Source organism: Girardinichthys multiradiatus, chromosome 14 (assembly GCF_021462225.1).
Source record: "Girardinichthys multiradiatus isolate DD_20200921_A chromosome 14, DD_fGirMul_XY1, whole genome shotgun sequence".
NCBI classification, from domain to species: Eukaryota; Metazoa; Chordata; class Actinopteri; order Cyprinodontiformes; family Goodeidae; genus Girardinichthys; species Girardinichthys multiradiatus.
In genome coordinates, this window is record NC_061807.1 from 46,197,051 (window position 1) to 46,220,677 (window position 23,627).

General features: G+C 41.6%; 1 protein-coding gene across 17 annotated transcripts in view; it reads left to right on the top strand.

The window, feature by feature from the left end:
• ablim2 (actin binding LIM protein family, member 2) overlaps positions 1–23,627 on the top strand; it is a 332,383-nt gene that overhangs the window by 169,325 nt on the left and 139,431 nt on the right. For all 17 annotated transcript variants that reach the window (XR_007041374.1, XR_007041375.1, XM_047385748.1 and 14 more), the window contains one exon: positions 14,690–14,748. Coding sequence is in view for 15 of the 17 variants with exons in the window: in XM_047385748.1 (XP_047241704.1) it covers positions 14,690–14,748 (59 nt within the window). In the remaining 2 variants the exon portion in view is untranslated. The remainder of the gene's footprint in view (positions 1–14,689; positions 14,749–23,627) is intronic.

Sequence of the window (23,627 nt, forward strand, 5' to 3'; positions counted from 1 at the left end):
AACGCTAATGTCGAGAACATCACTGAATGAATTTGGATCATGTGTTTCATAAGGCAAAAAGAGCGACCAAACAGTTTGCAAAACTGTATGTTCAACACTCCGAAAAGATTCTGATCCTGGGGGACAGTGCAATGACTGGTGTGGATTAATACACCCGACAACAGAACATTTATATTTTTCTGCTTGCTGGTTCAGCATCCTTCAACTTGAACTAGAAGAAAAAAAATGGCAGATTCGCTGGATTGGTTAGCCATCTTTAGAACTTCCACAGAAAATACTTTGACGTAATAGAGAACGAAACGTAATAGAAAATGGAATGAATATATCATTGCAGGATCTGGAGTAACTAAATTCAAATTTTCTACACTTTTAGAAACTCCCAATACACAAAGAATGTGTTTTAACAGCTAAAAAAGTGTATTTTGCATGAAATGTCCCCTTTCAGTTCTCCTACCTTATTTTTGCAACCTGGAAGCTCTTCCACGGGTGGGAGGGGGAAGCATTGCTTCGCCAACACTGTTTACGGTGGGGGTTGGGAGCTGCTGATCTCGACTGGGGACATTATTGGGCGGTGGAAGGAATACTTTGAGGATCTCCTTAATCCTGCCTTCACACATTCCCTGGTGGAAGCAGAGGCTGGAGAATGGGGGTTGGACTCTTTCATCACCCAAACTGAAGTCACTGAGATGGTTAAAAAGCTGCACGGTGGCACGGCGTCGGTGGGGGGATGACATCCGCCCTGACTACCTCAAGTCACTGGCTGTTGTGGGGCTGTCATGGTTGACATGCCTCCTTAATATTGTGTGGCGGTCGGGGACAGTGCCTCTGGACTGGAGACCGGGGTGGTGGTCCCCCTTCATAAGAAGGGTGACCGGAGGGTGTGTTCCAACTATATGGGGATCACACACTTCAGCCTCCCTGGTAAGGCCTATGCCAGGGTATTGGAGAGAAGAGTCCGTCCGATAGTGGAACCTCGGCTTCAGGAGGAGCAGTGTGGTTTTTGTCCAGGCTGTGGAACACTGGACTAGCTCTACACCCTCTGCAGCGTACTTGACGGTCAATAGGAGTTTGCCTAAGTGGCCCACATGTGTTTTGTGGACCTGGAGAAGGTGTTTGACTGTGACCCTGATGGTGCCCTGTGGGGGGTGCTCCAGGAGTACGGAGCTGTCTTGTTTTACTGAGCTGTCTTGCTTCATTCACTAACTGGGTTGCCTTTTCTTCTGACTCCACACTTGCTGGTCCATCATCTACATAGTTTCTCTCAATGAACAAACAGTAGCTTTGCTGAAACCGCATCGACCCTGAGCTGCGATATACTTACTTAGCATAATTTGTGTAGCCGGACGATGAAGCGGCTCTGAAGTCCCCGTTATTCCATCACAGAAAGTGTTCTTCTGTTATTGACATAGAATTGATGAAACATATGTTCTATGTCACAAATTACTGCTACTGGACCCTTACAAAGCTGACATAAAACACCTACTAGGGTATTGGTCAAAGCAAATTTAATGACACTCTTTTGTAATTTGCTGAGGAGTCAAACACAACCCTTATTTTTGTGAGCTTCTGTGGGTGGTACATCCCATGGTAGGGAATGTACCAAGCAGGGCTTTTTTCTAGTTCATTGGGTGGAACCTCTTCTGCATCTCCATGTGTTATTGTTTTGTTCATAAATGTTGTGTAGTCTTTGTGATATTGCTGGTCCCTTTCAAATCTTTTCATTGATATTAAAGTCATAGACATTTAAGTGTGTGTTAAGCACAGTTTTTTGTTGTTTGGCAGATTTGGTCTGTCCTTCTTAAATGGTAAGGCCAATTGGCAGTGTTCGTCCAGTTTTATTTTTACTCTGGTCTGCATGCTTAGTCCCAAGTAAGGGTCATCAAAAGTCAGCCCTTCAAAACTATAGAGGCAGACAAATTTATTTGGAACTGATAAAGGGCTCTTCTACTCTGTGACTAGTTCTTTAACTTGTGTATGATGGACGTACTCGACTTCGTTCGACAAGAGTGTTGGTAACTAAACAGAAGGTGTTACTTCTTTGACTTTGACTCTTTGGCTGTTTCCTATGGCGTCACCATAGTCAACGCAAGAAAAATGTCAGTAGGTAGTTCTCATCAAACGTTTTGACAGCTTGAAGGACAGGTTGACCTCTCATGGTCCCTTCAGCATTTGTTGTCTCAACATACCATCGGTCTTTATACTCTCCATGTCAGGAGTCCTGAGTCAGGACCATTGGCTTTGCTCATGTGACAGAATACGTAAAGAACATGTAATCACGCTATATAATAGCGGGGAGAATAAATAAGAATATTTAAAAGAAATGTAGTATTGCATACCATTTTACAGAAAACAGGAGCTCAGTCTATTTCTGTATTTCCTTAATATTCTGAATACAGATAACTTTTATACAATTTATCAAAATACTTAAAAAAAAAAAAAAAAAGAGATCAGGCAGTGTTTTCAACTTTCCCCCAGCAACTAACATCATACACTTTAAGATCTCAGGAATACGTGGGGAAAAAGCTAGAACAAAAGGGTCTCCCATACATCCCTCTTGAATAGCTGCCTTCTTCATCAATTGCTTCTATCTGATAGACAAAAAAAGAAAAACAAACTCCCTAAAGGTCGTGGGAGAGGGTTGAAGCACTTGCTCTCGCCCCCTTGATACAGCACCGTCTTCATTATATACAGTATGTATGTTTGTATATAGTTCTGCCCCTCGCCTGTACATAGAGGAGAGTTCATTATTCTGTCCTAGATATATCATCTGATGGTTGACTTGCATCCTCAGTCCCCAGTAAGGCTCATCAAAAGTCAACCCTTCAAAACTCTAGAGGCAGATAAATTTATTTGGAACTGATAAACGGCACATAGCTGAGGAGGAGAGAAACAGGAGCTCACAGAGGTGAATAAAGATAAATATTTGAAATTCAACTTATTCAACATATGCTGATAGAAAAAACACAAAGAGGTATAGAATTAGAAGAGAAAGCATACGTTTTTTCAGACGTCTGAAAAGTGTGGTGTGTTCATATTTATCACTCTATACACTCATAAGAAACAACAGTTGCCTCTATAAGCAATTTAATTAGTACATAGAGTCTTTTAACTCAATATAATTGTTGTACAACTATTTCATGAATGTGATTATGAGCAATGATAGAGAACATTTAGTGAACAAACAAGTTAATGAGGGCCAAATACCACAGCAGCAGCTCCCCAGCCCTTAGACACGCTCACACCTAACATTTGCAAAATGACTCTGAAACCTGACAGGCTGGGCAAAAGGAATCAGAGAAACATCTAAGGTAGTGAGAAAGTCTTGCAGCGTAATTTAACAGAGAAGGGTAGCAAATATAGAAATATTGTATTTTTATGGAGGGAAATTTTAAAAATAAAAGAAAGGGGATGGAACATTGCCTAACTTAACATTAAACAAATCATCTATTCATCATCATCTAACTGTAGAACTTTTTAACACACAAAACTGGTATTTCTCAAGGAACTATAACAGATTAGCGTGGCAATCATTTTTATTTACTTTATTCTTCTTGTAAGAAATGTTCCAATACCTGCTAATTCATTAACTCTATTAGATCTGTACTTTAGTCACCTACATGATCATTTATAATTTTTACTTTACAAGGTAGTTATCTCTAAATGTCTGGGTAACACAAGTCACATCATGTAACCATAGAAACATTGTTTTAATAAGATAATTCAATAAATTATTAACAGTCTCATATCATAACTAACAGTTTCTAAAATAATCTCCCAGGTGTTTTACACATCTTGAATACTATGTTTTTTAGTTTGTGTATATTTTATTTCTGGGTATTTGTAGTGAAATCAGGTAAATATTCAGCATTATACAGGTTTTTTGATTTATGATTAATACAAAGAAAAACACAATTTATTGTAAGGCTCTCTATTTCATATTTGGTATCAATCCTAAACTTAAGTTATCTGGCGTCACATTTGTAGAAAGTCGCACCTCAGCCCTCCCGTCAGAAATACAGACTCCTGTAATAGACAAAGACAATGTCAAAAACCTGCAAAACATGTTTTGCAAAATCAATTTTTGAATCACAAATATTCAGCATTCCACAAGGAAGGTTTTTTGTGTTCTTCAACCTGATGTAGCAGTAAACATTAAATTCAAGGATTTCATGTTTGTGACTAGTGAGAAATTGTGATCACATAAACTTAACTGAGCCATGTTGTTGATGCAATTAAATAAATAATATTCTAAGTAAGTTCCTTTCAGGAATACATTTTGAGAAGACCATTCCCAGTATTAAATAAAAAACTAAAGCAGATTCTAATGTTCAATCTCGAGCTATAACCCCATCAGTGATCCCCCACCTTTAAGACTGAAAACTGCTGTTAACTCTAAAGCAAGACCTCCTCTAGGCAAATCAGATTACAATCTTGTTTTTCTCTGCTCGAAATATAAGCCCCTTGTTCAGAGGCAACCTGTAAAAAAAAGGACGGTGAGAAAATGGTCACAGAAGGCTGAAGAAGCCCTGCGAAGTTGTTATGAGGCTACAAATGAGAAGTACTGTGCCAGCCACATGGAGAGGATATCAATGCCATGACTGAGTGTGTGACTGACTATTTAGTCATTTGTGTGGATACCACCATCCCCACCAGAACAGTGAGATGCTTCGCCAATAACAAACCCCGGGTCAACGATAATCTGAAGGACCTGCTTAACAAGAAAAAAGAGCCTTCAGAAAGGGAGACAGAATTATTGTGGAGTATACCGAAGCAACTTAAGGTCAAGGAAGAAGACAGCAAGAAGGTGTACAAGAAGAAGCTGGAGCGCAAGCTCCAGCAAAACAATATCAGAGATGCATGGTCAGGGATGAAGAAGATCACATGCTTCAAGCAGAAGGAAGATCAGACCGATGGATGTGTGGACAGGGCAAATGAACTAAACATATTCTTCCATAGGATCAGTTCAAAAGCTCAGCATCCTCTTCTCCTGCTCACAGCCAAACAGACACCCCACCCTCATTTGACACACAGCTTTTCTGTCCCACCTCAAATGTTCTATCTTCCATCTCAGCCATGGATCCTTCTGCATCTAAATGTTTGCCTTCAACCAAATCAGAAGATGCTGATGCTTCCTTTGCCTCCTCCTTCCACTTGTGTGTGTCTCAAGAAGTTGGGTGACATCTGGAAAGACTGAATAAGACTGGAATAAGGCTGCAGGTCCAGATGGTGTCAGTCCTAGAGTCCTAAAGGCCTGTGCAGACCTTCTCTGTGGGATTCTGCAGCACCTCTTTGACCTTAGCCTGGCCAAGAAGAAGTGTTGTGGAAGACCTCCTGTCTTGTTCCAGTACCAAAGAAAACTCACCCATCAGTCCTCAATGACTATAGACCTGTTGGCCTGACATCCCACATCATGAAGGTCCAAGAGAGACTACTGTTGACCCACCTGAGTAAGCAAACAATGAACTGTCAAGACCCCTTCAGTTTGCTCATTGCTTATTGGAGATGGAGTTGAAATTGAAAATGCCATCATACATCTTCTTCAACAAACCCACTGTCATCTGGAAAAAGCCAGCAGCACTGCGAGGATCATGTTCTTTGATTTTTCCAGTGCATTTACATAATTCAAACTGATTTGCTTTAAGTCAGTATCTCCAGAAGACTCAGGTGGAGGCCTGAACAATCTTCTGGATCAAAGACAACCTGACAAACATACCATAGTGAGTAAACATAAATAAACTAAGCAAATGATTGTAGATTTTAAAGGGCCTGTGACATCAAATTTTCATGATAAATCCAATTACATTTATGGAAACATTGATAAAATATTCCAAAAAGGTAAATTCAATTAACAATTGTTGAGATATATTGTCATTGCTTTTTGAATTTGTTTGACCCACATGCAAACTCACTCAGGAGACCAGAAAAGGTTCAAAGGTTTATTTACTGCCAGTATTTCAAGTCACACCAGAAATCCGGTCGGGAATGCTCAGGCAGGTACTTCAGACCTCTCGGGTTCACCAAAGAGAGAAGTTCTGGTTAGTTCTGGCCACATCGAAATAAATCCTCAAAGTTTAAAGAGTTTTGCTCACATTTGTCACAGGTAGTAAACTCCGGGGAAATCTTTACCATTGGGCTTGGGAGTCAGGCGATCCAGAATGCTGTCCAATAAGAACGGTCTACAGCAGGTCTGAGTCCACACAGAGGTAGGAGCTTGGGAGATCAAGGAACCAAATCACAGTCTAGTGGTGATAGTCCAAAGTTCACAAATTGTTTGAAAGAGGTACTGGATGTCCAGGTCCAGGTTGAGAGGAAACCGCCCACACCTCACAGATACTAGCAGGAAGCAGAGAAACAAAACAAGGTTAGCACAAGCTCAGGTCAGACTGGCAAATTTACTCTGGCTTGGTGATTACCACATGGGCAAAACACTCAGGCAACGAAGGACTGGTGGCTGGCTCCTAAATACTCCTCCCAGGTACACACAATCAGCCAACGATCAGGAATACCTGTAGCAGAGTCAGCAGTGGCTCCAGGAAGACCTCTGGTGGACAAGCACAGTATAACACTCTTGTTCGAAGTAGTTTGCTGAATAGTCCTCCGATCACAACTAGGTGTGTTGGCTGTGGCACCAGCCCACCTGTCCCTCCTCAGTTTTCTAGCTCTGATCCAGGCAGCTCTGATACTCTTTGCTTTAGGAAAATAGTGCAGACCAATGGCTGCTGTGGTAGTTTTTCTGCCACCACCAGCAATGCACCATTTCATCATAACAACGCTGTTTTTAACTCAACTTCTCTTCGACCTAAACTGTTTATCATTGACGCTCACACAATGAATGACTAGACTTCCCCTTAGACATAATTTCTGAGCGACTTTGGACTTGCAAAATTTAACATGGAAATATGTTTATTTTGTGTCACAATTAGCATTTATCTAGTCTTTAATACTATTATCATGTCAATTGCCCAATTCCTTCAATATATAGTTGTTTTCTTTCAATTTCTGAATTTGTAGGAAATGCATGTCACAAGCACTTGAGGAGAAACAGGAATGTGTCAAATACTATTTCCATCGTGGGAGTAGACGTAGAGGTGGAGGAGGAGTATGGGAGTCATGGGAAGTCAACCTGTCAACCTGTCACTCGAGCTGTCAAAAAGTTTGATGATAACATACATTGTTCGCAGGGATCAGTACCGCCGACTATTGTCCAGCAAAGAATTGTTCTGTGAGCAAATGATTCATTGTCCTTTCCTGACTCCACTTCCCTGGGTAACAGAGCTTGTGAACAGTTGTACCACCAACATCGCACTCTATCAGGAGGGCAATCACTTTAGCTAGGTGCTCTACGTCAGGCCATGCACCTGTTGTCTTGGGTGTAGGTATGTGACTTGGATTGGGATTAATAAAGTCTATTGTGTATGTAGTTGGGAGAGAGATCGTCTTTGAATGCGTAGAAGCCTCTGACCTGGAGCCCAAATAGCTTTTAACTTGGAATGACTATGTTCCAGGACGACAGTGTGGGCAGTTTTAACTGCACGTTTTCCTTTCCTGTGTCAAGAATGCCTTTTCTTGTGATAAATGTGATGTCATGCTGACTGTCCAGAAGAGCATGGACAAGAATCTTGTGCTCTGGGTCATTTGTGGATAACTATACTGGTATAATTGTAGATGTGAGGGTGGTGTTAGTGGTTTGGTATTTCTTTACTTGATTTGGTTTCCCTTGAGTCCCCCTGCACATTGCTGTCCTTTTGTTTTATGTCAGAATTTCTTTTGTTTCTGGTTTCTTTGGCACGAAAGCATGTTGAATGCTTTTCTTGCCATGTGTCACACACAGTTCTCGTTTCAGATTTTGTGTCCTAGACTTAGGCATCCAAAGCCTAGGCCCTTTGTTTGTACACGCTTCATTTCTTCTGTAATTGACTTGTCCATGAACCTTCGACATGTATGAATTACATAATATGATTTTTTTTTACAAAAGATACACCAGAAGATACACCTCTTGGTATCTGGCTTCTCCTCTGAACTGATGGCCAGTGCCCTTGCACTTGTCTTGGGCCAATTCTCTTTACTACATATATGCTTCCAATAGATAAAATTATCAGACAGCATGGGATACATTTTCACGGTTATGCTGACGATACTGAACTTTATTAATCTATAAATCCTGATGAGCCCAACCAATTAGATAGACTACAAGCATGTCTTGAAGACATAGAAATTTGGATGACTTAAAATATTTGCTTCTAAATACACACAAGAAAGAAGTTGTCGTCTTTGAAAATGAAATTGCTTAGTCAATCAATTAATGTGGATGGCATTAAATTGACCTCTTAATAAAGCCATGGTGTTATATTGACTGGGACATGTCATTTAAATCCCGTATTAAACACGTTTCTAGGATTTTCTTCTTTCACCTCCGGAATATTGCCAAAATTAGAAATATCCTATCCAGGAGTGATGCTGAAAAACTATTCCATGTATTTGTTACTTTAAGGCTGGACTTGTCGGGGTTTTGGGTTCTGTGTGTGTGTTTTGTTTTTGTCAGCACTTTTGTTTTCAGTTTCCAGATGGTGCTGGAGTTTCTCAGGTGTGCTGGGTGACACGTGCGACTGATTTGCTGATTACAGTGGAGGAGTATTTAAGCAGGAGGCTGCCAGCACTTCGATGCCAGAGTGTTTGCCTTCCGTGGTAACAGCTCAGCCGCCTCTATGCTATGCTTTGTTCTTTGCTCCTTAGCTGATATTGTTTATGTACCTTCGCAGGCAGAAACCTGAGCTTACTTCGTTGAACTTTGGCTTCGGTTCCAGACGTTTTCTGGACAATCAAGATTACCTATGTTTGGTGGATTTCGTTTAGATTTCGTTTCCAAGTATTAAGCTGGCAGCTTCCTGTTCTCCTCCGTCTCCTGAACCAAGGCAGAACCGTAACCTGTCCATCCTCCCACACAAGTACCTGAACATTGGATTATCTTCTGAACTCACCAGAACCCACTATCCAGCTCAAATAAAACCATCTGGCTTTCTCCAGAAAGCTACGCTCACCTGGGTCCCTACTCCCTCTACCCTTGGCAAGCTGACTACACTCACTTAGTAAGCCGTTTAACTGTCCAACATAATTACTTCTCATTTATTCCGCAACATTACAGTTCTTGTATTCACCAGTTCTCTTCCCCTTCTTTCCATACGGTTGGTGGTTCTACCGTTCACGTTCCTGTGTCACAATTTGTAAATAAAACACCTTTTACTCATTCAGTTGTCCTTCTGAATTTTCTTCTGTATGTTGGTTAGATCTATCTCGGGCAAAATGACAGGACTATTGTAATTCTTTACTATCAGGATGTCCACAAAATGCAAATAAACACTTTCAGCTGATCCAAAATGCTGCAGCAAGAGTTCTGATGAAAATTAAAAAGAGATATCATATTTCTCCTATTTTAGCTTCCCTTTATTGGCTTCCTGTTAAATCCAGAATATAATTTAAAAGTCTCCTTTTCACATATAAAGTTCTTAACGATCAAGCTCCATCATACATCAGAGATCTGATTGTTCCATACGTTCCTAACAGAGCACTTCGTTCTTAGACTGCAGGTTTACTGGTGGTTCCTAGAGTCTCTAGAACGTGAATGGAAGGCAGATCCTTTAGTTATCAGGCTCATCTCCTGTGGAACCAGCTCCCAGTTTTAGTCAGTGAGGCAGACACCTTGTCTACTTTTAAGGCTAGGCTTAAAACTTTCCTTTTTGATAAGGCTTATAGTTAGAGTGTACAGTTAGAGGTTATCCTGGGCAATCTCTGTAGTTATGCTGCTATAGGCCTAGACTACTGGAGGACATAATGACCACTTTCACTCCCTCTGCTACATTCCTCTACTACTCTCCAATTTTGTGTTGTTCACTGTTATTTCAGCTTTTAAATCTATGTTCTCTGTTTTTTCTCTTTCTAGAAGCTACATCTAAGCTGGCTCTGTGTTTAGCTTTGACACGTTCGAAGAGGGGGGCATCAGCCAAGCTGCTGCTGCCAACAACTTAATGCTCACCTTCTACAGATGATATACTCACTGCCTGAGCTTCTACTATGACTAACTGTATGTTCTTTCATTCATACTCTAGACTTGAAAACTGGCTCAAAGTTAATCTGCTTGGCTTTCTTTCTCTCCTAGATGAAGACACTAAATGAGTTATAACCATTCATGTTTCACTTTCTTTCCTATAGAAAGTACTACTGAATTAGTGCTTCTGTGTTCTTTTTTGTCTCTGCTCTGTTTTCTCAAACCCCCAGTCAGTTGTGGCAGATGGCCTCTCACACTGAGCCTGGTTCTGCTGGAGGTTTCTTCCTGTTAAAAGGGAGTTTTCCTCTCCACTGTTTCTACATGCATGCTCAGTATGAGGGATTGCTGCAAAGTCAACGCCAGTGACTGTCCACAATCTCTACATGCTCATCCAGGAGGAGTGAGTGCAGCGAGTCACTGACTCGATGCAATCTGCTGGGTTTCCTTGGATAGAAAAACTCTTAACCAATTTGAATAAAAAAAATAATCCGACTGCACTGTTTGATAGTTAGGATTAATTGTACCTGACTTGAAATCTGAATGATTCGATTGAATTGACTTTGTAAAGTGCCTTGAGATGACATGTGTTGTGAATTGGCGCTATATTTATAAAACTGAATTGAATTTAATCGAATTTAATTAAAGTGATGATACTGGATTACACTCTATCCTGGCTTTTCTTGTGACAAAGTTTATAAATTTGCTGAATGTTTTGAATAACCCACTACGCTTTTGTATTTCAATTACTTTCTGTTCCAACTTCCTGTTAAAAAGTCAGGAAGCTTACTTAGCATTTTCTGAATTTCACTACAGTCATTCAGGACTTCAAGACTTGTAATGTGAAACAGTGCTGCTTCTGAAAAGGTCTGAGAACTCACTTAGTCAGTGGCAACCACAAAGGAAATTCCATCTTTCCTCCAGGATTTGTCATGCTGCAAGGTATGCTGCATTCATTCCTAACAGGAAATAACTTCACAGCATTTCTTGCTGGCCCACCAACATACTTGCCAAAGGTAGTAGAGCTTTTCATTCACTGGGATGTTCTTCCTGCCTATAGATGTCTAAAAGGACTTTTTCCAATCTCTATATTTGAGTGGATCTCCAATGAAAACTGAAGGCTCTGGTACTGGGAGGCAACTTATGTTTATGGACTGTGCTAAACCTCTAGCTAATGCAGTGGTGCTATCTTCTTGTGTAGTATTGGTTGCAGATTGCGATATTGTGGTTTCTTGTGGCACAGTGTGCGGTTGTATGTTTGCATTGGGTTGTACAAAGTAAGGCACTGGCAGACTTACCGGGTTAGGTGCAGCTGTCCTTTGTTTGGACTTACAATGGAGAAAGTCTGATATACAGGTCCTTCTCAAAATATTAGCATATTGTGATAAAGTTCATTATTTTCCATAATGTAATGATGAAAATTTAACATTCATATATTTTAGATTCATTGCACACTAACTGAAATATTTCAGGTCTTTTATTGTCTTAATACGGATGATTTTGGCATACAGCTCATGAAAACCCAAAATTCCTATCTCACAAAATTAGCATATTTCATGCGACCAATAAAAGAAAAGTGTTTTTAATACAAAAAACGTCAACCTTCAAATAATCATGTACAGTTATGCACTCAATACTTGGTCGGGAATCCTTTGGCAGAAATGACTGCTTCAATGCGGCGTGGCATGGAGGCAATCAGCCTGTGGCACTGCTGAGGTCTTATGGAGGCCCAGGATGCTTCGATAGCGGCCTTTAGCTCATCCAGATTGTTGGGTCTTGAGTCTCTCAACGTTCTCTTCACAATATCCCACAGATTCTCTATGGGGTTCAGGTCAGGAGAGTTGGCAGGCCAATTGAGCACAGTGATACCATGGTCAGTAAACCATTTGCCAGTGGTTTTGGCACTGTGAGCAGGTGCCAGGTCGTGCTGAAAAATGAAATCTTCATCTCCATAAAGCTTTTCAGCAGATGGAAGCATGAAGTGCTCCAAAATCTCCTGATAGCTAGCTGCATTGACCCTGCCCTTGATAAAACACAGTGGACCAACACCAGCAGCTGACACGGCACCCCAGACCATCACTGACTGTGGGTACTTGACACTGGACTTCTGGCATTTTGGCATTTCCTTCTCCCCAGTCTTCCTCCAGACTTTGGCACCTTGATTTCCGAATGACATGCAGAATTTGCTTTCATCCGAAAAAAGTACTTTGGACCACTGAGCAACAGTCCAGTGCTGCTTCTCTGTAGCCCAGGTCTGGGGAATGCGGCACCTGTAGCCCATTTCCTGCACACGCCTGTGCACGGTGGCTCTGGATGTTTCTACTCCAGACTCAGTCCACTGCTTCCGCAGGTCCCCCAAGGTCTGGAATCGGCCCTTCTCCACAATCTTCCTCAGGGTCCGGTCACCTCTTCTCGTTGTGCAGCGTTTTCTGCCACACTTTTTCCTTCCCACAGACTTCCCACTGAGGTGCCTTGATTCAGCACTCTGGGAACAGCCTATTCGTTCAGAAATTTCTTTCTGTGTCTTACCCTCTTGCTTGAGGGTGTCAATAGTGGCCTTCTGGACAGCAGTCAGGTCGGCAGTCTTACCCATGATTGGGGTTTTGAGTGATGAACCAGGCTGGGAGTTTTAAAGGCCTCAGGAATCTTTTGCAGGTGTTTAGAGTTAACTCGTTGATTCAGATGATTAGGTTCATAGCTCGTTTAGAGACCCTTTTAATGAGATGCTAATTTTGTGAGATAGGAATTTTGGGTTTTCATGAGCTGTATGCCAAAATCATCCGTATTAAGACAATAAAAGACCTGAAATATTTCAGTTAGTGTGCAATGAATCTAAAATATATGAATGTTAAATTTTCATCATGACATTATGGAAAATAATGAATTTTATCACAATATGCTAATATTTTGAGAAGGACCTGTATAGACTTTCAGTCATGCTTTGGCAGCTTCCATTTTTTAAGAGTTTCCAAGCATTCTGTTTTTCTTCACCTTTCTTCTAGCGTCTTTAGATTGTCAGCATTTTCTGCTTCTTGTTGAGTTATCGCTTTTCAAGTTCCCTTAGCTCATGCTCCATTTCTTGCATCACTTTCAAAACGTCTTCAGTTGCAACCAGTTCTGCTGCTCTTGTCTCTTTTCAGATGTCCTGCTCGAGTAGCTTGGGCTTGTGCCTACGCTACTTATGCATTTGGATTCTTGAGATGTTGATTAGAACACTGAGCCAAACTCACTCCACTAAGATGGTCTTTTAGCAAGATCTTTACAATTTTCTTCTCTAAGAATTTAATCTGCTTGTTCCCTTATCTTTCTTGACACGGCATCACATGTGTCTACTCGGCCATGTATGTCTTTCTCAGGAGGGTCATAACTGCACAACTCATCATAGGTTTGCTTTACTTCTGTTGATGCGTATTAAACTTGTGATCGTGTAAGCTTGCATTGCTAAATCCATCAAGTGCTTTCTTATGTTGTTTAGCAACAGTCTTCCATTTGTGATGAATGGTTTTGAAATATCACTGAAGCCTGGTTACTTTTTTTTCCTGTAGTGCCTGTAGTGGCCCTTTTCAGTGAGGTTTTTTTTAAAGTTTTTTTGTTTTTTCTCAAACCATCTTCTTTTGCAGCTTGACTTGTGTCTGCATCAGTCTACAGAGGTTTTCTAAAAATCTTGGGGATCGTCTAGATCCTTTGTTGTAAATGTGAGATGGGTCCTTAAAACATGAACTCCGACCTTAATTGAGCCTAGTAAAGCCTGCAGTGCTTTAGGTGTTTATATTTGGGTTCTCCTGTGACCTCCTGGATGAGTCATTAATTCTCTCTTGGACTAATTCTTGTAGGCCAGCCACTCCTGGGAAGGTTCCCTATTTTTCTATGTTTTCTTCATTTGTGAATAATGATTCTCACTGTGGTTCTCTGGAGCCCCAAAGCTTTAAAATGCGCTTTGTAAAAACTGTGAAACTGGACTAATATATATATATATATATATATATTACATAGAGTTGGGTTTGGTTTACATAGTTTATATAGTTATATAGTATAGTTGTATATTTATACCTTATTAAATTATTGTTTGAAAACTGCTTTTTATATTTACTCAGGTTATCTTTGTCTGATAATAACTATTAATTTATTTGAAGAATTTAAGTCTGACTAATAGCAAAATGGAATAAATCTGTAAGGGGGTTAGAATTTTTCATGGCACTGTATCCATTGTTTAAGAATCTTTTGTTTTTAGCCTTGCACTACTTAGGCATACTTAGAATCTTTCTTGTGAATTTTGATATTTACTTTGCCACCTACTGTGACCAAATTGCTTTAACAGTATTTGGCCGGAAGCCCAGTGATTTACATTAAACAAATAAAATAATATCCATTTAAAGATATCTGGAATAATGTGCCCTAAGACAGGAAATCCTGAAATTCTGATTTCTGAGTTCAAGCTGAATATAAGCTGAAGAAGTTCATATTGTAATAAATATTCACTTGAGCTAAATACTAACACTTAACATGTTCATAAATTCAACAAAGACACGTTATCTGTTAAAGTTCTTTAAATTATGGTGTGTTGTTCCAATCAGAATTAAAATGTGAAATCTACATTTAAACTAAATGAAATGTTTAACAGTTGCTGTGTTTGTCGCTTTGTGTCTTCAGGATCATCTATCTGGCATCCCCCATGCAGACAAGCAGCCAAGCAGGAGGAGAAGAGTAAGGTTGGTTAAAGAATCCCTCAGCCGAAAGAGGTGGAGCTTTTGGCATAGACACCTAGAAGAAACAGTTACCAGCTGTAGAGTCAAGGGTGGAATCCTATATTTTAGTCAGCTTGGGCAAAATTAGATGGCTTGTATGATAGTAATGTTGGATTTTCTTTGATACATTTTATAAAATATGTTGTAACAAAATTTAAATGTTTTAATTTAGCAAAGATGATATTTGCTGTTTTTGAAAGAGTTTTGACACGAAATGCAAAAGAAGTACGTAATGTACATTAGAGAGCACATTACAAACATGACCCATCCCTCACACAGCAAAATATACTGTTTGGAGCAACTGAACACCTCTTTACATTTTACTCACCTGTATGACTGAGGCAACTGGCTATGTTTGCCTTCTTTCTTCCAAGTATTGTTTTTGTGTTGCAACTACAGTGGCATTTTTCATGTTTTGTTGCCTCACCACCTGGAATTAAAATAGACTGTTTGAGAGTTTGCACCATTTCATTGACAGAATATGCCTACAACTTTCAAATGTTTTTTTTTTGTGAAGCAAACAACAAATAGGACAAAATGACAAAAAAACCTCTGCATTCATAACTGTTCATTGCCCCTAAAAACAGTACTTTGTAGAGCCACTTTTTGTGGCAGTTATAGGTGCAAGTGGCTTTGGATAAGTGTCTTTGTGCTTGCCACACCTTTCCACTGGGATTTTTGTCTATTCCTCAAGGCAAAACTGCTCCAGCTCCTTCATTTTGGATGCTTTTAGCTTGTGAACAGCAATCTTCAAGTCTAACCACAGATTCACTATTGGATTAATGTCTGGGCTTTGACTAGGCCATTCCAACATATTTAAATTTTAAGAGAGATATTATTTTGCCATATGTGGACATACACTCTGTGTCATACGTTCAGGTTTGTGAAGGACCAAAGCGGCAACAACACATCGGCAGGCACATGGTGGATTGAAAATTTTAAATGGAAGGTATGATGAACTTACAAGCACAAAAGAAACACAAGAACCAGGGAGACAGCAACGACAACAGACAACCCAGTAATGGAGACAAAAAACATTAACTTAGGTACAACTGAGAGGAACAGAAATCATCTGTGTGTAACTAACAGAAACACAAACAGGTGCGAGTCAGGACATTACCCCTTCCTTAAGTGTGAAAACCAGATGCCCTATGAGTCAAAACAAAAAACAACATCATTCTTCGGGGCCCAAGGGGCCTCGGAGGGAGAGCAAGAAAGGAAAGCAAAACGCAAAGTTTTGGCGGGGAACTGAGAGGTCGATTGAAGTAGGCACAGAGTTCTGGGGGCTGGCTGCAGCGTTGCAGGAACCTTGGAGACCATCGGAAATGCAGGGCCCTTGTAGGCCGGTGTCAGCGATGCAGCCCTGGGAATCTGGAGAACCCATGGACAACCTTGTCGGGGGACGGCCTGGAGACGTGAAGGACCCTCGGAGAACCTTGTCAGGAGGCTGGCCTAGAGGACCCTCAGAGAGCCTTATCTGCAGCCTGTGCACAGGGCTAGGAGAGTCCAGGTTAGAGTTCTGGAGACTGGACACCATGGTTGATCTTTGTAGACCGGCAACCAGAGAGAAGCTTTGGAAACTGGTCCACTGGGCTGCTGGAACTATCAACGGAGCTCTGGAGATCGGCCTGAAAACCTGGTGAAACCTCAAGGGTGCTCTGGAGAGCGGCGTGGAAGCCTGGAGAAACCTCAACTGCAGCTCTTGAGAGCGGCTGGGAAGCCTGGAGAATCCTCGACAGTGCTCTGGAGAGCATTGTGGAAGCCCGGAGAACCCTTGTCGCAGAACTCAGGAACAGGAACACAAGATGTATCAAGGCGAAGAGGAGGTACAAGCACTCTGAGGCAGCTTGACGCAAGCTCTGGTGCTTTCAGGCAGCGGGGAGCAGGCTCAGGTGCTTTCAGGCAGCGAGGAGCAGGCTCAGGTGCTTTCAGGCAGCGAGAAGTATGCTTAGATGCTTTCAAGCAGTGTGAGGCGGATTCGAGGACCTGAAGGTGGCATGGAGAATAATAGTCCGATTCAGCCTCTGAATCTGCAAAACTTGCTGGATGGTCCACTGAACTGGTTGGGGGCGTGCTAGCGCAGGATTTTGCCAACCTTCGCAGAGGAAGTGCGAGGTGTTGGGTTCAGAGGCTGTCTGTTTATTCCAGTGTCCTCTATGCTGGGATGACATTCTGCGCTGGACTGGTGGAAAGGAGTTGTATTGCTGTGGGCCTCAGAACTGCTCCATCATGTCCTCTGACCAGCGCATGTGTTTCTCCACCTGCTGACGAAAGAATTCAAACTGATGACATCCACATCTGTTGTTCATCCTTCTTGTGGTCATTCTGTCATATTTTGGGTTTGTGGAGGACCAAAGTGGCAGGTGCATGTGGGATGGATATTTTTAATGAAACGTGTTAAACTTACAAGCATAAAGGAAGCACAGGAACCAGGGAGACAGCAACGACAATAGACAACTCGACAATAAAGGGACAGAAAACAAGATCTTAAGTACAACTGAAAATAACAGAAATCTGGTGCGCATAATTAATTTGGTCTGAAAACATAGGAATTCTTGTGTGGAACTTAAAGAACAAGTAAAATTGTAACTTAAAATGACAAACCTAAAACAAGAAAAAACTAAAATAGAAAGGTAGCAATAAATGTGTTTGATACAGTAGCCTTTGTTTGGATTTACCGAGGTCAAACGTTTCCTGTAGTTTTTCACCAGGTTTGCACAAACTGCAGCAGGGATTTTGGCCCATTCCTCCAAACAGATCTTCTCCAGATCAGCCAGGTTTCTGGGCTGTCGCTGAGAAACACGGAGATTGAGCTGCAAAGATTTTCTATAGGATTTAGATCTGGAGGCTGGCTAGGCCACTCCAGAACCTTGAAATGCTTCTTACGGAGCCACTCCTTGGTTATCCTCCCATGACTCCTCTGGCTCATCCAAATGGTCATGGGCAAATTTAAGATGGGCCTGGACGTGTGCTGATTTAAGCAGGGGAACCTTCCGTGCTATGCATGACTTCAAACTATCATGTCTTAGTGTATTACCCACAGTAACCTTGGAAACAGTGGCGCCAGCTCTCTTCAGGTCATTGACCAGCTCTATCCGTGTAGTTCTGGGCTGATTAGGATCATTGATATGCCATGAGGTGAGATCTTGCATGGTGCCCCTGTCCCAGGGAGATTGACAGTCATGTTTAGCTTCTTCCATTTTCTAATAATTGCTCCAACAGTTGATCTTTTTTCACTGAGTTGCTTGGCAATAGCTTTGTAGTCCTTTCCAGCCTTGTGGAGGTCTACAATTTTGTCTCTGGTGTCTTTGGACAGCTCTTTGGTCTTAGCCATGTCAGTAGTTAGAGTCTTACTGATTGTGTGGGGTGGACAGGTGTCTGTATGCATCTAACGACCTCAAACAGGTGCTTCTAATTTAGAATAATACTATGTAGTCTCTCACAGTGGACATGCACCTAAGATGAAAATCTCACACCCCTCCATGATTTCTAAGTGGGAGAACATGCAAAGTCACAGGGTGTTCAATACTTATTTTCCTCACTGTATATGGAGTCCAGTTTTGGAAGAACTGTTCTAATGAACTTCTCTGTGGTCATAATAACCTTTCTGGAGAGCCTTCCTCTCTGCCTGCATGGTGTTTCCATACCAAACCATAATGTCCGTAGTGAATATGCTTTCCACCAGTCTTTTGTAGGCTTGACAAAGGGGAAGCCTGCCCATTCACGCCTTCCTGAGCAACCTGATGAATTAAAGTTGCTGATGGCACTTTTTAAGTGTGACTGTTGTTTTCACAGTCCCACTCAGGATTAATGTCAGATGCAAGCCATTAAAACCTGTGGCAGTCAGCTCTTCTCATCCAAGTCTCTATGACGTATAGAGGCTGCAGAGAGGGGGCGTGTTTTCCGGTCTTTTATTAGCTCACAAGTTGTGTCTTAATAACTTTATATCATCAGCAAATTATATGACTTTAGTATTCCATCAGCAGCCCTGTGAGCCATCCCTTTTCTGTATTCCTTATGATGACCCCTCTCCTTAGAAGCAAGTCTGGATTAGAGGGTGACACAGGAGTGGATTTTTTCTCCTGTCCCATCCCGCTCCCACAGAAAAATGTCTTGTCCCATCCCAATCCCAGGCCAGCATAACAAAAAAAATCCTTTCCCGTCCCACTCCCGGTAAATTGACTCCCACTCCCATCCCGCTCCCATTCAGAACGACTCCCACTCCTGTGCCACTCCCATTTTTGTTTTCTTCATTTAGTCTTTTGGCAATTTCTTTCTTTGAAGGACCAGTTAGGTCCCTGTTTTTAGCTGTAGTAAAGGCCAGTTAAAGTAAAAAGAATAATAATGAAGAAATAATAAAATATCAAACAAGGAAACAGACCATGTCTATCTTAGCTGAATAAACAAAATGCACATAGTTGTATTTTACTCATTTATTAAGTGATTGTTTCCTTTGAACAATGACATTACTTTTATGTTTCAAGTTGCTGAAACAAAAGAAAAATGCACTTAGTAAGAGAACTGTACTTGTTGAACAAAAGGCCAAAAAGGCATTACCTTCACAATTTAGAAACTGTACCTCAATGGTTCACAGCCCTTGTCCAGCCCTGGTCCTCAACAAGTGTCCCTTAATCACTGGTGAACTTGATTACAACTAAACACATTTTACAAGCAGCAAACTGCGTGTTAACAGCGCTGCATTCAACTCTCCTGAAGTTCGGTAATATTTGCGACTTTCCTGTCAGCTCTATAAGTTTAATAGATAAGTCCTTACTTCTGACTTTACGTTGCAAATCCAATTTTACCACGTCCAGTTCTCCACTTGCGTTTGCTCCCTCCATTCTGAACGCAGGTGGAAAACATCGAGCAGAAGCACTGTTGGCTTGTGTGTCGTGTAGTTCGTTTGACTCACATAATAGTATAGGCTTCTTGGAAAAAAAACTACACAATGGCGGCGTCGATCCAAGTTTTTTTTTCTTAAAGTTTATAACAAAGTCTCATTTTTACATTTCCAAAGACAATTGATCCTAGTTTGTTTTCCCTCCTATTGGTTAGCTCCCGCTCCCATCTGCTCCCATTCATTTTTTATCCTGTACCGTCCCAATCACGTGATCTTTACTGATGCTGTCTCCCGTCCCGCGGGATTCCCATGGGAATCCCGTGACCCGTGGGACTCCCAAAAAAATGTCAGCCTCTAGTCTGGATACAGCTCAGCTATGGCCATTATAAGCATGTTGGTGCCCAGATAAATTTCTGCAAGCCTAACCGAAGTCAAACTACCCACTTTGGTGATCAGAATTCATGCACAGACTGATCACATATTATTTAAAAAGCTATCAGACATGACTGGTGATTAAGCTGCCTCATGCATAGACAATAACACCGACAACCTGGAGTGAGAAAGTGTATTGATTAGGGTTCAAAATACTTGGTTATGTAAAGCATTTCACTGCAAGTACCAGAAAATAAAACTGAATATTGTTTACCAGAAATTTGTGATATTTTAAGTTCTAGTAGGCATTGATTGTAAACTATTTCGCCACAGTTCTGTAATGGTGCGTTCCGACTGGCCGCGAATGACATGATAGGAGCGAGTGATTTACATGTTAAACCTATGCGAGTTTAGGAGTGAAGATATGCAAAGAGAAGCAATGGATGCGATGCTAATGGAACAATTAGGGCGAATAGAGAGCGAAGCAAAACCCGCAATGGACGCAAAGCGAATTTCGCTGCAGTTGAAAAATCTGAACTTTTCTGTCAATCCAGTCAGTGCAGTCCCTGTAAAGAAGGGAAAACAATACATACAATCCGCCAATATTACATATATAAAAAAGAGATGATAAATTATTGTAGACATAGGATGAAGGATGTTTTGCTTTGAGAGGTTTGTGAGTGGCTTTGACAGAAGCCGTTGAAATTTTGTCCTGAAAACAACTGGTTAATAAGGCACACATGAAGTTTTGAAGCACACATGTGGCCTTCACATACAGTTTCTATTGAGCTGAGATTTATTTACTCACCGAAGACAGATGGCGCTGGCATTTTGCAGCAGGGATACAGTGCCTGTAGTTGGTGTCCCGGAGGCTGATTCATACCCCATCGCGGGGCAATAGGTCCTCAAACTGGGTTCTGGATTGACGGAGGTAATGCTGAAAGCGACTATCATCCAGATGCTGGTCCTGGAGTAGGTGGTGGTACTCTCCAAACTGGTTCCATCTCTGGAGAATCTGGTGAACCCAGAGACATTGACGACGCTGGCTTTCCATAAATAAACCACTGTGACTCGCTCTGTAAAACACAGGTCCGCCATATTGAGTTGAAACCGGCAAGCAGCAGATAGAAGCTGCTTCTATTTGATGACGTGGTGAGGGGAGCGGCGCGTTGTTGGCCATTGGCCATGCAAATTGCTGGCGAAATGTCAGGCAAGCGACAGCACATGAATGAGGCAAAAATTGGCTGAAATTGCGGCCGGTGTGAAGGAACCATAAGATAAATATTTTAATGCAGTGCTGGTGATCAGAGCAGTTTAAATTTTCCATTCTACAATTGCGCCGCTCAAGGTGGCAGCAGGTTACTTTTAATTCTGACTATTTCTTTTTAACAACACAAATTCCTTTTGTGATGGGTAAAATTTATATTTTTTGTGCAATTATCCTCCCCGGTGTCGGATGCTGTGCAGCTGGATGTCATATTGCTACAGAACCAGGAGACTCTAGAGCAGCACACAGGAGAAACAGTAAAGTTTAAACAGGTATATTGAAAAGGATGTTTTCTGGGCAGCGTCAGGACTCTGTAGTTGGCTGGCTTCCGGAAATGGCTCACTAGGGGAGAAAGAGTGATTATTTTCTGGCAGATGAACTTGGATATGAGGAAGAGTAGTTTGAGGCTTACTTGTGGGAGAAGGTGGGGAGCTGGGTTAGATGCAGGCAGGAAGAAGGAAGAAGCAGGTTCAGAGCAGCGTTGGTTCGGTCTGATTACCATACAGCAAGGTGTACGATCCAACGCCTCCGAGTCGCTTAAGGATCCTCATGCTGATTTCTCCAAATGCAACACAGCTGCAGCAGCACCTGCCTGTCGCAGAGCAAATTGCCAGCTGCTCTACCAGAGAAAACAAAACATTGGATTTGTTTTATGCAAATGTCAACGACTCATACACCTCTCTAAAGCAAGCCCTCCTCTAGGCAAATCAGATCACAATCTTGTCTTTTTCTGCTCGAAATATAAGTCCCTTGTTCAGAGGCAAAAAGGACTGTGAGAAAATGATCCCAGGAAGGTGAAGAAGCCCTGCGAGGTTGTTTTGAGGCTCCATATGGGACGCACTGTGTCAGCCACATGGAGAGGACATCAATGCCATGACTCACTTTGTGACCGACTATATAAACATCAGTGTGGATACCACCATCCACACCAGAACGGTGAGCTGCTTCCCTAATAACAAACCTTTGATCACCAGTGACCTGAAGGACCTGCTTATCAAGAAAAAAGGGCCTTCAGAAAGGGAGACAGGGAATTATTGAGGAGTATACAGAAGCAACTTAAAGTCAAGATAAGATACAGCAAGAAGGTGTACAAGAAGAACCTGGAGAGCAAGCTCCAGCAAAACAATATCAGAGATGTGTGGTCAGGAATGAAGAAGATCACAGGCTTCAAGCAGAATGAAGATTGGACCGATGGATGTGTGGACAGAGCCAATGAACTAAACATATTCTTCAATAGTTTAGTTTAGTTCAGAAAAAAGCTCAGCATTCTCCTCTCCTGCTCACAGCCAAACAAACATCCCACCCTCTGACCCACAGCTTTTCTGTCCCACCTCAAATGTTCTATCTTCCACCTCAGCCATGGACTCTTCTGCGTCTAAATGTTTGCCTTCAACCAAATCGGAAGATGCTGATGCTTCCTTTGCCTCCCCCTTTCACCTGTTTGTCTCAAGAAGTCAGGTGAAGAGACAGTTGCAAAAACTGAACCAGAATAAGGCTGCAGGTCCAGACAGTGTTGGCCCTAGAGTCCTTAAGGCCTTTGCAGAGCAGCTCTGTGGGATTCTGCAACACATCTTCAACCTTAGCCTGGCCCAGAAGAAGGATCTGGTACCAAAGAAATCTCACCCATCAGTCCTCAATGACTATACAGGTCGTTCTCAAAATATTAGCATATTGTGATAAAGTTAATTATTTTCCATAATGTAATGATGAAAATTTAACATTCATATATTTTAGATTCATTGCACACTAACTGAAATATTTCAGATCTTTTATTGTCTTAATACGGATGATTGTGGCATACACCTCATGAAAACCCAAAATTCCTATCTCACAAAATTAGCATATTTCATCCGACCAATAAAAGAAAAGTGTTTTTAATACAAAAAACGTCAACCTTCAAATAATCATGTACAGTTATGCACTCAATACTTGGTCGAGAATCCTTTTGCAGAAATGACTGCTTCAATGCGGCATGGCATGGAGGCAATCAGCCTGTGGCACTGCTGAGGTCTTATGGAGGCCCAGGATGCTTCAATAGCGGCCTTTAGCTCATCCAGAGTGTTGGGTCTTGAGTTTCTCAACGTTCTCTTCACAATATCCCACAGATTCTCTATGGGGTTCAGGTTAGGAGAGTCGGCAGGCCAATTGAGCACAGTGATACCATGGTCAGTAAACCATTTACCAGTGGTTTTGGCACTGTGAGCAGGTGCCAGGTCATGCTGAAAAATGAAATCTTCATCTCCATAAAGCTTTTCAGCAGATGGAAGCATGAAGTGCTCCAAAATCTTCTGATAGCTAGCTGCATTGACACTGGCCTTGATAAAACACAGTGGACCAACACCAGCAGCTGACACGGCACCCCAG